Genomic DNA, 13,932 nt, shown 5'->3' on the forward strand with positions numbered 1-13,932 from the left:
CACATGCATGCATACAATGCAGATTTTATATGTATACATGTATAATGATTAAAGACTGAAATTCTAGTCCTGTTGAGTATTGTTTAATAGGCTCGTAAGTTGTTTAATATTAGGGTGATGTGTGTGTTTTATATCTATTTATCCAAGGTTGTAGAATGGTGGTCGCATGAGGTTTTTAGCTAAGTGCATTTTATTTTTTTTATCATTGTTTTAATTAATTAAAGTTATGTGGCATTAGGAGATTATTCTGCTTAACTCAATTCATGTAGATTTGACTTTAATTATGTTGGCCTTATGGGGTTTCCCGTGCATTTTAGCGGCCGGCGTACAATATGGTTTTTGTGCCGTTCACGGGGGTGGACAACCACCGCCGTTGCATCACCTTGGGGGCTGGCTTACTCAGTAGAGAGAACGTGGAATCCTACGTTTGGCTGTTGGAGACTTTCAAAATCGCAATGGGTAGGAGTCCACTATGCGTTGTCACCGATCAGGACCCCGCCATGAAGATTGCTGTAAAGCGTGTTTTCCCTGAGAGTCGGCATCGGTTTTGCATGTGGCACATCATGATTAAGGTCAGCGAAAAGGCTGGGGGTGAACTTGCAAAGGATGAAAATTTTCGCAAGAAGTTAAACAGTATAGTTTGGTCAGACCGAATCCTGATTGAAGATTTCGAGAGTCAATGGGTGGGGTTAATGGCAGAGTACAAGTTGGGTGATGACCGGTGGTTTAGCAATCTTTACGCTGATAGGATGTTTTGGATCCCGACGTATTTCCTCGACATGCCAATGAGTGGGTTACTACGGACTACGTCTCGGTCCGAAGGTGAAAACAGTGCTTATGGTAAGTTTACTCATGCACACTCTAGTTTAATCGAGTTTTATATGCAGTTTGAGGGTGTGTTGGAAGCTCAACGCCATAAACAGGCCAAACTAGACGCTGAGTGCGAGGGGTCTTTGCCCGATTTTAAAACACCTTTAGCACTTGAGCGACATGTAGCGCAGGTTTTCACCATTACAATTTTCTACGAGATCCAAAAAGAGATTATTGCTGCGTGTTTTTTCTGCCGGGTTGTTACCATTTCTGAGGGCAAGGGGTTGATGTTGTATGTCATTAAAGACGAGCACAACACGGTTTACAGTGTCCAATACAAGCCCGCTGATTTTAGTGCAGCGTGTAGTTGCAAGTTATTCCTGAAAATGGGTTTAGTTTGTAGGCATATAATTTTGGTTTTCAAAGATGCCCAATTACAGACCCTGCCACCCCAATATGTGGTTGGTAGATGGTGCAAACACAGCAATGCCGCGCGATGTAGTGAATTGGCTGCCGTGAGCAGTTCCAACGGGTCGCGTATAAACTTATTGTGGGGCGAGATCAACACGTGCGTGGGAATGGTGGGTAGCAACGATGGGCGACACACCCGTTTGTTACAAGTAATGAAAGATCTGACAGCTGAATTCCTAAATGATGGGTCGGGCAGTGATATGGTAAAGGGCAACACCGCTGCTATTGCGACATTGTGTGGTGTTAGTCCTCCGCAGAATATATCCATCAAACCCCCAGCACAGGCAAAGAACAAAGGCAGCGGGAAACGTATCAAAAGCAAGCGAGAGTTAGCTATCGAGGCTAGGGCACGGGGCGAGCGTAAGTGCGCGGCGTGTGGTTTATATGGGCGTCATGACAGTCGAAATTGTGTTATTGTCCCACGTGTTCGAACCGGTAAAAAGGCCGCCTCTAAATGAAGGTCCAAACAATAATGCTAGCACCAAATTTGGAATTCCCCCGGTGGTCAGATCCCGTTGCCTTTTCGGTGTGCTCGTATTGGTGCACATCGTGAAGTGATTCCTGCAATTGGTAATATTGTTGGTTGGTAATAAAATGTTATGCGTTTGTTTTTGTTTAACATTCTGAAGTTTGTTTTGGAGGAGGTTGGTGGTTTTATTTCCATTTTGTTGCATCTGGGTGTAGAGTTGATGACATCCTAGCATGGTTTTTATTGTATTTTGGTGTTGTGTCTGTGTTTTAGGCCCTTCACTATTTTAGTTTTTAAATAATAGAATAGACAGATGGTGTTGGATCTGCGTTTTCTGTCCCTTCCCTATTTTAGTTATTAAATAATAATTTACAGCTAAATAAATCTGTGTTTTTGTCCTTACCCTACTTTAGTTATTAGATATTAATTTACACATAAATAATTATTGAAAGTGTTACGCCAAGAAGATCACATCCCTGTAAAATTAACCAATATGACATATATTTATATATAACATTTGTTTAAATAATGTACAGAGCATCAGTGTGAAAGGGTAAACCTTAATATTTATAATTAATCTTGACCACCCCACCAAGCATCGAGTAGCTATTTATTTGATGCCCATTAGGGTGTTCATATGGTGACCTTCGGTTCGTGTGTTTGCGTCTTATTTTGCTATTTTGGATTGTATAAGGTATATAGATACTAAAGACCCAATTAGAGTAACGGAAATAGTGAAGGTGCCGTGCGGCAGGTTACAAACCCCCTCCTTACACTGTATTTGGTTTAATAAATGGATCAAACATTATTTGCTTCCCTGAAATTTGCCCCAAGCGGTGGTGTTGAAACCCTTTTATTTAAGATGTTTTTAAAAGAAAGCTTGAAATTACAATCCTTTTAGATACATTAATGCTGTAACAGATGGACTGAAGTGATTACACCCTCGTGTGCAGTTCTTTAATACCTTGTGCTGTGTGGTGCACCAATCCTCACCCGTGCTGTTATCCCCTCTACATGCACACCCATTGTATATCGTAGAGCACAAACTCTTAACAAAGTATCGTTGAAATATTGCTCTCCTCCATCCCACTCACACGATGTTCGTGCCCCTATAATAATTCCCAATCAAATAGATTCTAGCAACCTGAAAATATGAAAAGGGTATTTAGTAACAGTGTCCGTGCCCTTAAAATAATTCCCATCAGATAGATCCTAGCAACCCGAAAATGTGAAAATGATTTTTATTACAAGTGTTTAAAGTGGTCGTATGAACAACTTCTTAACTACACATATGTAGCCTCGATTTCTAGTAGTTGTGTAAGATTGTGTAAAATACCTTTAATTTCCAGCATGGTGAGTTGCACCGCTATAGCGCACGTGGTTGATCCGTTCCCCAATACGAGTGACCTGCATTAAAATTTAACCGGGTTACTACCTTTGAAACCATCTCCCCCTAGCAGTACCTAATACTTGAGATCGGGGCATCGCCGGGCCTCACATGCCCCGGTACGTTTGGCAAGAGTACCGTATGTTAAGGTGGCTGCATCTCAGTGAGGGCCCCCCTGCATGGTGGTGGTAGACATTATAACCTCCCTAAATTATTAACGGCAGCGCTAGCATTATGTTATTGTGTTATTCGAGAGCTTGGCCTATTGGTGCTGTTGATTAGTGGGCACGTCGGGGGCCCCGATCACAGTCATACCGCCCCACGCGAGTGGACACCTCATGCATGCACTCATTTGCCTCAGCCATTAGAATGTTGTGCATAAAGCGCCTACGCAGGCAGTTGAGTTGTTCGCGATTCCCTTTTTGTAGCCCACACTCCCAACTGCTGCAGGGTTGGCCGGTGAATGATTCCATATGTCGCATTGCAAAGACAGCCGAATCAGCGCCGGGAGTTGTAGTTCGCCATGGCATTTGCGTCCTTTTGGGGCGTAGGTTCCTGACTCGGATTGATCGGGCAAGCTGGTGCTTGCTTTCTAAGTACTCCGAGAGCATGTCAAGCTGCACAAAAAGTTGTTCAATCAGATTTCAAACACTTTAACTATGTATTCTGTTTGTTTTAATTTTTTTAAAGAATAACAGGTGTAGATATATTAAATAGATGGTAAAAGCAAACAGTGTCATCTTATGGGGTCTTAATGGGATGATGAAGTAATGAATGCAAAGATGATTAAATGAGTCAAATTATTATGGTCAAATATGAATTGCATATTTGCAGAACATACCAAATCCACCGGGGCATCGCAATATTTTTCCTCGTTGGGCACCTGTTTTGATGAGCAGTCTAGGATGTCGCACTTGTACTACTTCAAATTTATACTCACCACATAAAAATAGCCTTCCTGTATTATTGAGAATAAATACTACCCAACCAAAGGTAAGCGTCATTTGTTATAGCAGTTTAAAATGTATGAATATTGCTTCCAGACTGATACCAGGTCTAGAGTTGCACTCCCCACATGCTCAGAGGCCTGAAAATCCGCCCATAGCCGCGCTTTAAACAATTCGATCATCTCATCCCGGGTGCCTATCGTTGGCACTACGGTACCGACCTGCAGTATGAAGGTAAGGTTGTAGACCGGTAAAGGGCAGTTTAGCACCATAAGCCACAAAGTTATAGTGGTGATACATACAATAGTGGCTGTGGAGGCGAAGAGGCGAGAAGGCGTCCCCCATTTCCTTGATTTTTCGCGGGCATTTAGCACAGTAGACCAGGCATCTACCACCGCCGCTGAGACGTTCACCCCCTCTCTCAATGTCAGAAAGTGAGACCAGTTGGCGGTTCGCTGTTTATGGCGGAACAGGACCTCGTCGCTATTTATGCAACCACATACTAGTGACTTATGGTGGTTGCTTCAACCAGAAAGCAAATTAACAGCATGTCAGAGAGGGGGGTTAGGACTTACCGGTTGGTGTTGGGGCAGTTGAAGGCCCACATCCATACCATGTAAATTGGTGGTATGGGAACGGTTGGGTAACCCCTCAACGGACTGAAGCAAAGGCGTAACGGTCTAGCATCTTGATTCAGCGGACGTTTCCCTTTGCGGTCTGGAATGACGACGACTGGTAAGACCTCCGATTCTTGGTTCTGTGGCGCTCGCAATGGTAGGACCCCGGCGTGCACTCCCCGAATAGCAACCTGATCGATCATTTTGAAAACAATGTGACTAGACAACTAGGCACAACCATAAGAGCGGTGAGATACTTACTTGTGTAGTTGGTGTTACGGGGTCCTCATTCCGCTGCGTAGAGTAGTCTTGTGTGAACCCCAGACTGAAACTGGGCATGTCGTCCTCCGGTTGTTGGTTTTGTGGCGCTCCTAATGGTAGGGCCCCCGATTGCTCTCCTCGGTTGGTAACCTGATCGATCATTTTGAGAACAATGTGCCCAGATAACTAAGCACAACCATAAGAGTGGTGAGATACATACCTGCGTAGCCGGTGGTATTGGGTCCTCATTTCCCTGCGTAGAGTAGTCTTGTGTGAACCCCAGACTGAAACTGGGCATGTCGTCCTCCGATTGTTGGTTTTGTGGCGTTGCTAATGGTAGGGCCCCCGATCGCTCTCCTCGATTGGCAACCTGATCGATCATTTTGAGAACAATGTGCCCAGATAACTAAGCACAACCATAAGAGTGGTGAGATACATACCTGCGTAGCCGGTGGTATTGGGTCCTCATTTCCCTGCGTAGAGTAGTCTTGTGTGAACCCCAAACTGAAACTGGGCATGTCGTCCTCCGGTTGTTCGTTTTGTGGCGCTGCTAATGGTAGGGCCCCCGATCGCTCTCCCCGGTTGGCAACCTGATCGATCATTTTGAGAACAATGTGAGCAGATAACTAAGCACAACCATAAAAGCGGTGAGATACATACCTGCGTAGCGAGTGGTATTGGGTCCTCATTTCCCTGCGTAGGGTACTTTTGTGTGAATCCCAGGCTGAAACTGGGCATGTCGCTACCCGTGGTTGCCCGTATCGCCGCCAATTCAGCGCGTTCTAACGCCTTGATGTTGTCAGGGTTTTGCCAGAACGCATCTTCGCGATCTATGGAAGTTTGATGGGGCGTATGGGGCTCCTGGTCGATGGTCGAGTATGTGCCCTTCGGTTCGTGCTGCAATACCTCTAGCAGAAGTTTGGATGCCTCGTTGACCCTTTTGAAATTGTGATCCCCATAGGCTTGTGCGCAGTTCTCCCGTACCATATCAGCCACTCGTGTTGCAGCGCACATGAGGTCCCTAGTTGTGGTATCAAGGAGCTGGGTGAACCCCTGTCAAACACACGAAAACCAGCTTGCAAAAATAAGTAGTCAGTACCTACCGACACTAAGCACACATGTAATTGAGAACGGAGGGGAGTCATACCTGTGGGGTGTTAACCGTTGATGGCTGGTGCACTATTCCCTGGCTGAGAGCTACTTGGTTAGATAGTGGTGGTTCTGACGGAGGCGCTTGGTCGGTTGTTGCATGTGGCGGATCTTCTAGGTGGCCCACCCCAAAGCCTTGTGCAGTAATCTCCCTTGCCTCCCGTGCTTTGAGTAGATCTGACGTTCATCCTTCTAACGTAGGGATTGTTCTAGGCACGTCCCATGGACCTACCACGACCCTGTCCACGTACAGGAGCTGGACCACCCCAAAATGAGATGCATATAATCATATGGGGCACAAATATATATTAGCGTTAATACCACCACGTAAGAATACAACTCACAATTAAAAAGAGTAATGGCCCGGTGAATTTGCGAGTTCCGCCTTGGGACCAGCGTCCATGTGTGTCAACCAAAGAGCGCAGGAGATACGTGCACCAGTCTAGGTCTTTTATCCACTCCACATCGCGGAACATATGGACAATTTTTTGGTTGGCGTAGCCATTTGAAACGCTGGCAATGAGGGTAGAGACAACGATGACACTAAAATGCCGCCTGAACCACTCCCCCCCACCTTCGAGCTTCAACGCCTGCGTGACTAACGCCTTGACCGTTATCTTTCCCTTCCGTTGTTTGGTTTCCTCCCTCCATGCACGGAGTTCTGGCCCTACCTGTGGGCTGTCGCGTTCTGTAATCGGTAGTGGCCCGTTCGGTAGTCCGAAGACATGTACAACGTCTTGAGCAGTGATGTTAATATACCTCCCATTGCCCAACTTTATGGCCATCATCGCTGGTTCGAAGTTCGTGACTAACCAATGACCCAGCTGTGGTGGCATCTCCGTCACTTCCAAGCGCAACAGTCCCCCCATACCAATACTAGAAACATCTTGGCGTTGGCTGGTCGTGAGTNTCCGGTTGTTCGTTTTGTGGCGCTGCTAATGGTAGGGCCCCCGATCGCTCTCCCCGGTTGGCAACCTGATCGATCATTTTGAGAACAATGTGAGCAGATAACTAAGCACAACCATAAAAGCGGTGAGATACATACCTGCGTAGCGAGTGGTATTGGGTCCTCATTTCCCTGCGTAGGGTACTTTTGTGTGAATCCCAGGCTGAAACTGGGCATGTCGCTACCCGTGGTTGCCCGTATCGCCGCCAATTCAGCGCGTTCTAACGCCTTGATGTTGTCAGGGTTTTGCCAGAACGCATCTTCGCGATCTATGGAAGTTTGATGGGGCGTATGGGGCTCCTGGTCGATGGTCGAGTATGTGCCCTTCGGTTCGTGCTGCAATACCTCTAGCAGAAGTTTGGATGCCTCGTTGACCCTTTTGAAATTGTGATCCCCATAGGCTTGTGCGCAGTTCTCCCGTACCATATCAGCCACTCGTGTTGCAGCGCACATGAGGTCCCTAGTTGTGGTATCAAGGAGCTGGGTGAACCCCTGTCAAACACACGAAAACCAGCTTGCAAAAATAAGTAGTCAGTACCTACCGACACTAAGCACACATGTAATTGAGAACGGAGGGGAGTCATACCTGTGGGGTGTTAACCGTTGATGGCTGGTGCACTATTCCCTGGCTGAGAGCTACTTGGTTAGATAGTGGTGGTTCTGACGGAGGCGCTTGGTCGGTTGTTGCATGTGGCGGATCTTCTAGGTGGCCCACCCCAAAGCCTTGTGCAGTAATCTCCCTTGCCTCCCGTGCTTTGAGTAGATCTGACGTTCATCCTTCTAACGTAGGGATTGTTCTAGGCACGTCCCATGGACCTACCACGACCCTGTCCACGTACAGGAGCTGGACCACCCCAAAATGAGATGCATATAATCATATGGGGCACAAATATATATTAGCGTTAATACCACCACGTAAGAATACAACTCACAATTAAAAAGAGTAATGGCCCGGTGAATTTGCGAGTTCCGCCTTGGGACCAGCGTCCATGTGTGTCAACCAAAGAGCGCAGGAGATACGTGCACCAGTCTAGGTCTTTTATCCACTCCACATCGCGGAACATATGGACAATTTTTTGGTTGGCGTAGCCATTTGAAACGCTGGCAATGAGGGTAGAGACAACGATGACACTAAAATGCCGCCTGAACCACTCCCCCCCACCTTCGAGCTTCAACGCCTGCGTGACTAACGCCTTGACCGTTATCTTTCCCTTCCGTTGTTTGGTTTCCTCCCTCCATGCACGGAGTTCTGGCCCTACCTGTGGGCTGTCGCGTTCTGTAATCGGTAGTGGCCCGTTCGGTAGTCCGAAGACATGTACAACGTCTTGAGCAGTGATGTTAATATACCTCCCATTGCCCAACTTTATGGCCATCATCGCTGGTTCGAAGTTCGTGACTAACCAATGACCCAGCTGTGGTGGCATCTCCGTCACTTCCAAGCGCAACAGTCCCCCCATACCAATACTAGAAACATCTTGGCGTTGGCTGGTCGTGAGTNGCATCTTGATTCCGGGGTTCGTTCCCCCAAATCCCATACGTGGCACACGGGTGGGGTGGCCCGGAGCAGTGTGGAATTCGTCATCTGTTTCGCCCTCGCGATCGCTTATTACCACCGGCTGAAGTGTGGCATTGCCTGTTTGAAACAACAGAAACCAAGATCAGTTTGGCACTCAGAGTATTATGAAAATGCACAACACTTAGTTACCACCCAAGTTCACCCACAGTATTATGAAAATGCAGTGCACTTATTAAATAGTAGTATAAGGACAACCAACGTATCCTGAAAATGGTGAGCACCCATTTATCACCCTAGTGCACCCAGAGTATTATGAAAATGCACGGCACTTATTTAACACCCAAGTACACCCACAGTATTATGAAAATGCAGTGCACTTATTACATAGTAGTATAAGGACACCCACGTATTCTGAAAATGGTGAGCACTCATTTATCACCCCAAGTGCACCCAAAGTATTATGAGAATGCACAACACTTATTTACCACCCAAGTAGACCCACATAATTATGAAAATGTAGCGCACTCTTTTTTAACGTGGTGCACCCAGAGTATTATGAAAATGCACAGCACTGATTCATTTTCCCAAGTGTTGCGACAACATTGTGAAAACGCCGAGCTCTTATTTTGGGTCCAAATGTGCCCACAGTATTATGAAAATGCACAACACTTATTTATCGTGGTGAACAACATTGGCACAGCTTATGCACACGTAAACAACACCTGTATGATTAAATTAAAATCCAGCCCCCCATCTAACATATATAACCAGAGCAAACTCCAGTTGAACTATTTATGAAGCGTACTGTATTATTACTTCCACCTATAGTATTTTTTCCCGGAAAACATAAGTGGCACTTGTATTATTAAAAAACTAAAATAGAAACATGGGAAATAACCCAACAAAGCATTGTACGCAGCTCCAGTGGTAGGTAGCATTGTATATGTGGGTTAATATCGCTACTGTATATCAATGATTACACCCACATTACTCAAACAAACGGCATGAGCAAGAAGTGGCATATGTGTTCTCATTCCAGAATCCAATAAAGTCTTGATTTTCCTCAAAATCTTGCACTCTAAATGTTGCTGTTTCACCATTTCCACTTTCTCTTTTAGGGTGACATGCAACAACTCCCAAAACCTCAATTTGGAATTTTTTAAATATTGTATGAGTGTACAATGCTGCCATTTGTTTTCCAAAGGGTGAGGGAGATTTCAATCCCAGCTTTCTATGCCATGACTCAAAATTAGCCTTAGCCTCATCTTCACCCATTTTGTGCAATATATTTTTGTAGTGGTCAATAAACTCCTTTAATGTAGTAACTGAAAGCGATGATTCACACCAATAACTATAACCGAAGGCAATTTATACTCATTTTTGATATATGCAGTGTCAAAAAACACAGCATCACAGAAGCGATGATAATCAAGCCAATCTTTAGCATGAATCCAAAAAGCATTTCTTAGCCACTGGTCCTTATTCAAATCTAGTGCATAAAAGAAGTTGGGATTGTCATCTTGCCCTTATCCTACTGCATAAAAGAAGTTGGGATTGTCATCTTGCCCTTATCCTACTATTTAATCAGACCATAGCATGTCATCTTGCCCTTATCCTACTATTTAATCAGACCATAGCAACACATCTTGCCCTTATCCTACTATTTAATCAGACCATAGCAACACATTTACCTCAAGCTTGTTCTAACACTAACACCCATTTAAACCCAATGACAGCAGATTCTGGTTCTGTGTATTTATATATCCCCCCTACACTGGTATAGCAACTCGTATAAATGACTTTGAATTCCTAGAGGTATGCATACAAACCAGGAGGCCACCACCCAAAACCCAAACCCCACATACCCTCAATCCAAAACCCCCACCAAACAACGCATCCCAGGAACTAAACACATAATGCGCAATAATGGCACTTACCACGGTTTGACCACCTACGCACTGCACACTGCCTTGCGGACACCCTCGTCGCTACTCCCGCCGGTGTCGGGTAGAATGATACCGGAGTGTGGCGCCGCTTGAATGACCCACCATGGCCGGAGTGTGTGACAGAACCAGCGGAGCCCGACGACGCCGACCAAAACGATCGGCCGGACACCCTGTTCTTCGAACGCCGACTACCATTGGACCTGGCCATGACTCGCGACTAGCCGGACAAGCACGGGAGAGACCCACTCTGACCACCCCGCCGCAGTAACCAGCCGAAACGAGCCCAAAAAAAAATCAAAAGAAAAAGAAATAAAAAATTTAAAAAATAAAACAATAAATTTGTTGCCCTATCCTGGCGGTGTAGTCCCATAATGAGTGTAACACCCCATACTAACGCCCACACGTGACCCCCCAACACACCTCATCATGTGCGTTGATCAACCAAAATCGCAGGGCTACCATGAGTGCACAGGGTGCACAGAAAAGGGAGGAATTCACATATGAACTGAATTCTATATATATATATATATATATATATATTCATTTATCTATATATTATGTATGTATGTATATATTTTACACACACAAAAAAAAAAAAAAACAAATGGCGCCATACCCAAATTTTCGCCCCAAATTTTCACTAAGTGGCGCCAATCCCTTAATTCCTCCTCCCTCCTCCCGTCCTCACTCCTTGCTTCTTCACTGTGCCCCAAATCTTCCTCATCTTCTCCTCATCTGTATATTTCTTCGAGGGCGAGGGTGCGAGGGGCGGACTGCCGACTGCGGAAGCGAGGCGCGGATGTGACTGGAGAGCGACGGAAGGGCAGGGGCCAGAGCAGCTGAGCCGACGGAGAGCGGAGCACCGGCCACCGAGCAGGGCAGCAGCCGAGTAGCGGAGCTCCTTCGCAGGCGCTGCTGACTTTCTAGTTTCCAATTTCCGATTTCTGAATTCTGGTCAGGTTGCTTCAATTTTTTTAATTACTTTAAGTCTCTAATTTTATATGTGTATTTAGCCCTTTGTTGATTGTGGCTTTTGTGCATACCCATTTGGAGAAGTTTGCTTTTCTGGGCTGTAAAAGGGTGGTTTGTCATTGGGTGTTTTGTAGTTGCAGCTTTTAGGTATACCCTAGATCAGATTATGAAAATGGAAGAATGTACTCGAATAAGGAAAAAATCAGAAATTCAGAACCTGGCTTATTAAATTGGTAAGACTGAGTCCTTTTAGATTTGGAGTTTTCTTATCTGTTTGCAGGTTTGCTGCAGTGTTAAGATTTTGGTTGGTGTTTTTTGAGGCTTATGTTGAAGATTTTAGTTCAATTGATTGATGAAGGCTACATTTGTTCTGTTTGTGTGGGTGTGTTTTCTCTTTTTTAATGGATTTTTATTTTGGGTGGGTGTAAAGATCTTATTGCAAATATCTCTAAGGTGTTTCCCAAGGATGATGAGTGGTGTTGATGATATGACTAAACATATAGCAATTTGTATGGAAGGTAGGGCGCATACTGGTTTAGTATTAATAGATCTTTGTCCTCTAGTTTTCTCTAATATGCAAGATCAATAAGTTTTCTTTCCTAATCTGAATTGATCTCTAATGTTTAAAACTTTTGCTCATTTGACAGGGGCGTCTTCAAGATAAGATGGCTGGAGGTAAAGATGAGTATAATGCTTTCTGAGTTATATATGAAGATTGGTTTTAAGATAGTATTTCACTGTTTCATTTCACCCGATTTAACCTTCAAGGCATATCCATCTCCTAATAAGTTACATGCTTGCAATGCATATGCTATATCATGTTTTCAGCATTGAGTTAATGACAAGCATATTCTTACTGTAAGTGGAAGCATGCCTATTTATCATTTTCCAGGGTATTACAACAATCCACAGGCCACCAGTCTTGCTATAGATAAACAGGGCTGGGTCCATACTGGTGATCTTGGATACTTTGATGAGGATGGACTGCTATACATTGTTGACCGAATTAAGGAGCTCATCAAGTACAAAGGTTTTCAGGTAAGCTTTTGGTGGTGGTGCACAAAAGTGCATAATAAGGTTAACTTTGTACATAGGTTCCCTAAAATTTGCTAGGAGGAATGTTGTTTGTCTGATATCTCTTTCAGTATTAGGACTTGAATCAATTAGTCAGGAATTCCAATGATCATTATATTTTATGTAGAACTCAGCATTTTAACAAAACTTTCTTACCACATAATTTGCTATGTACATCAATCAGCTTCAATTCTTAGAGAAATATATGAGAGTAACTTATGCTAATACTGTCACCAGGTTGCACCAGCAGAGCTTGAAAGTCTGCTCATTTCTCATCCTGAAATAGTCGATGCAGTTGTCATCCCGTAAGTGGCATCTTGCAGTAGAATCTGTATACAGTATAGGTGTATAGTCACTTGAAACATGAAAATCCGTTAAATTTTATTAGAGGACTGTACTGAAGATAATAACTTATATCAACCTCTTTTGTTTATGGGTTCCCAGATGTTGAAGCTGGTGAGATCCCAGCTGCATACGTTGTTCGTTCCCTCAACAGCTCAGGTATATGTCCAAAAGTTCTTAGCAGATCAGGTATATGTTATAGCAAAAAATAATGTCTTTTCTAAGAAAGAAATAAGATGCAGTAGTTTGTTGAATTGGTCATTGTGTTTTCTAGATGGAAGTTTCCAATTGCTAATTTATTAGTTATTTGGTAACCATGTGAAAACATCTTAATTAGTAAATATGACTTGCATGAACTCAGCTTTGTTATTGTTTTAACTGATTTACTTATTGCCTTACACAGATAATGGATGTTACACAGATTAGTTTTAACTAATTTACTTATTGCCTTGTAAATTATGTTGAAGATTTGAGGACTAGAATGCTTCTACTGGCAGTGGTATCTTCTTTTGTAGGTAATGAGCAACATTGTGCAAAAAGCTAACATCAACTAATTTTTTTGGTTACAACTTTTACAGGCTAAACAATCCCAAACATATGTTTTTGGATTAGCTTTACTATTGGGATTTATGTTTTGTATTAGTAGGATGTTAGCTACCGGCTCTTAGTTTATAATTCAGATATGCTAATCAACTCCAATTTACAGGAGGATATTAGTTAGTCACCCCACAATATTAGTGATCTTTTTTTTTTGAGTGATGAGGCCTATTTGTATTAAACTAATTATATCTATGATGGATTTAATTTACTATTTTATATAATATTGGGTGATACTTATTTTGTATGCATAAGATTTGTGGCAAGAAAATTATAAATTATATTAGTTAAAATAATGTGATTTTTGATGAACAATGCGGCGAACACTACTATGTAATATATAAATAGAGTAAATTACACTTTTGGTCCTGTGACTATTGGGGTCCTATTAATTTGAGTACTCGACTTTAAAAAGCAACAATTTAATC

The 13,932-nt window shown here is 43.6% G+C and overlaps 4 protein-coding genes across 15 annotated transcripts; 2 read left to right on the forward strand and 2 right to left on the reverse strand.

The window, feature by feature from the left end:
* The first annotated feature begins 332 nt into the window (after positions 1–332).
* On the forward strand, positions 333–1,739 carry LOC116005743 (protein FAR1-RELATED SEQUENCE 5-like). Its single transcript, XM_031245983.1, has one exon. It carries the CDS (start codon positions 333–335, stop codon positions 1,737–1,739), a length of 1,407 nt encoding a protein of 468 aa, XP_031101843.1.
* A 1,676-nt stretch (positions 1,740–3,415) lies between these two features.
* On the reverse strand, positions 3,416–6,558 carry LOC116005744. The gene is made up of 10 exons (XM_031245984.1): positions 6,456–6,558; positions 6,110–6,367; positions 5,623–6,015; positions 5,403–5,552; positions 5,183–5,332; positions 4,963–5,112; positions 4,660–4,892; positions 4,387–4,567; positions 4,189–4,305; positions 3,416–3,754 (listed from the first exon to the last, which is right to left on the reverse strand). The coding sequence occupies exons 3-10, from the start codon at positions 5,974–5,976 to the stop codon at positions 3,416–3,418; spliced, it is 1,674 nt and encodes a 557-aa protein (XP_031101844.1). The 5' UTR covers positions 5,977–6,015; positions 6,110–6,367; positions 6,456–6,558.
* Positions 6,559–6,987: 429 nt separating this feature from the next.
* Positions 6,988–7,823, reverse strand: LOC116005746. The gene is made up of 3 exons (XM_031245985.1): positions 7,644–7,823; positions 7,157–7,549; positions 6,988–7,086 (listed from the first exon to the last, which is right to left on the reverse strand). The coding sequence occupies exons 2-3, from the start codon at positions 7,508–7,510 to the stop codon at positions 6,988–6,990; spliced, it is 453 nt and encodes a 150-aa protein (XP_031101845.1). The 5' UTR covers positions 7,511–7,549; positions 7,644–7,823.
* Positions 7,824–11,152: 3,329 nt separating this feature from the next.
* LOC116006419 (4-coumarate--CoA ligase-like 7) lies at positions 11,153–13,706 on the forward strand. 12 transcript variants are annotated; one of them, XR_004095133.1, is made up of 6 exons: positions 11,153–11,473; positions 11,632–11,724; positions 11,922–12,009; positions 12,139–12,529; positions 12,803–12,870; positions 13,010–13,501. XR_004095133.1 is itself a non-coding variant. In XM_031246779.1 (5 exons), the coding sequence occupies exons 2-5, from the start codon at positions 12,157–12,159 to the stop codon at positions 13,014–13,016; spliced, it is 231 nt and encodes a 76-aa protein (XP_031102639.1). In that variant the 5' UTR covers positions 11,153–12,009; positions 12,139–12,156; the 3' UTR covers positions 13,017–13,501. The 12 variants fall into 12 exon arrangements, 8 of the variants coding, with proteins under 8 accessions (XP_031102639.1, XP_031102640.1, XP_031102638.1 ...); XR_004095134.1 differs by having other exon boundaries at positions 11,153–12,009; positions 13,010–13,066; positions 13,486–13,706; XR_004095131.1 differs by having other exon boundaries at positions 11,153–11,724.
* Positions 13,707–13,932: the final 226 nt, after the last annotated feature.

The sequence above is a fragment of the Ipomoea triloba genome, chromosome 15 (assembly GCF_003576645.1).
Source record: "Ipomoea triloba cultivar NCNSP0323 chromosome 15, ASM357664v1".
NCBI lineage: Eukaryota > Viridiplantae > Streptophyta > Magnoliopsida > Solanales > Convolvulaceae > Ipomoea > Ipomoea triloba.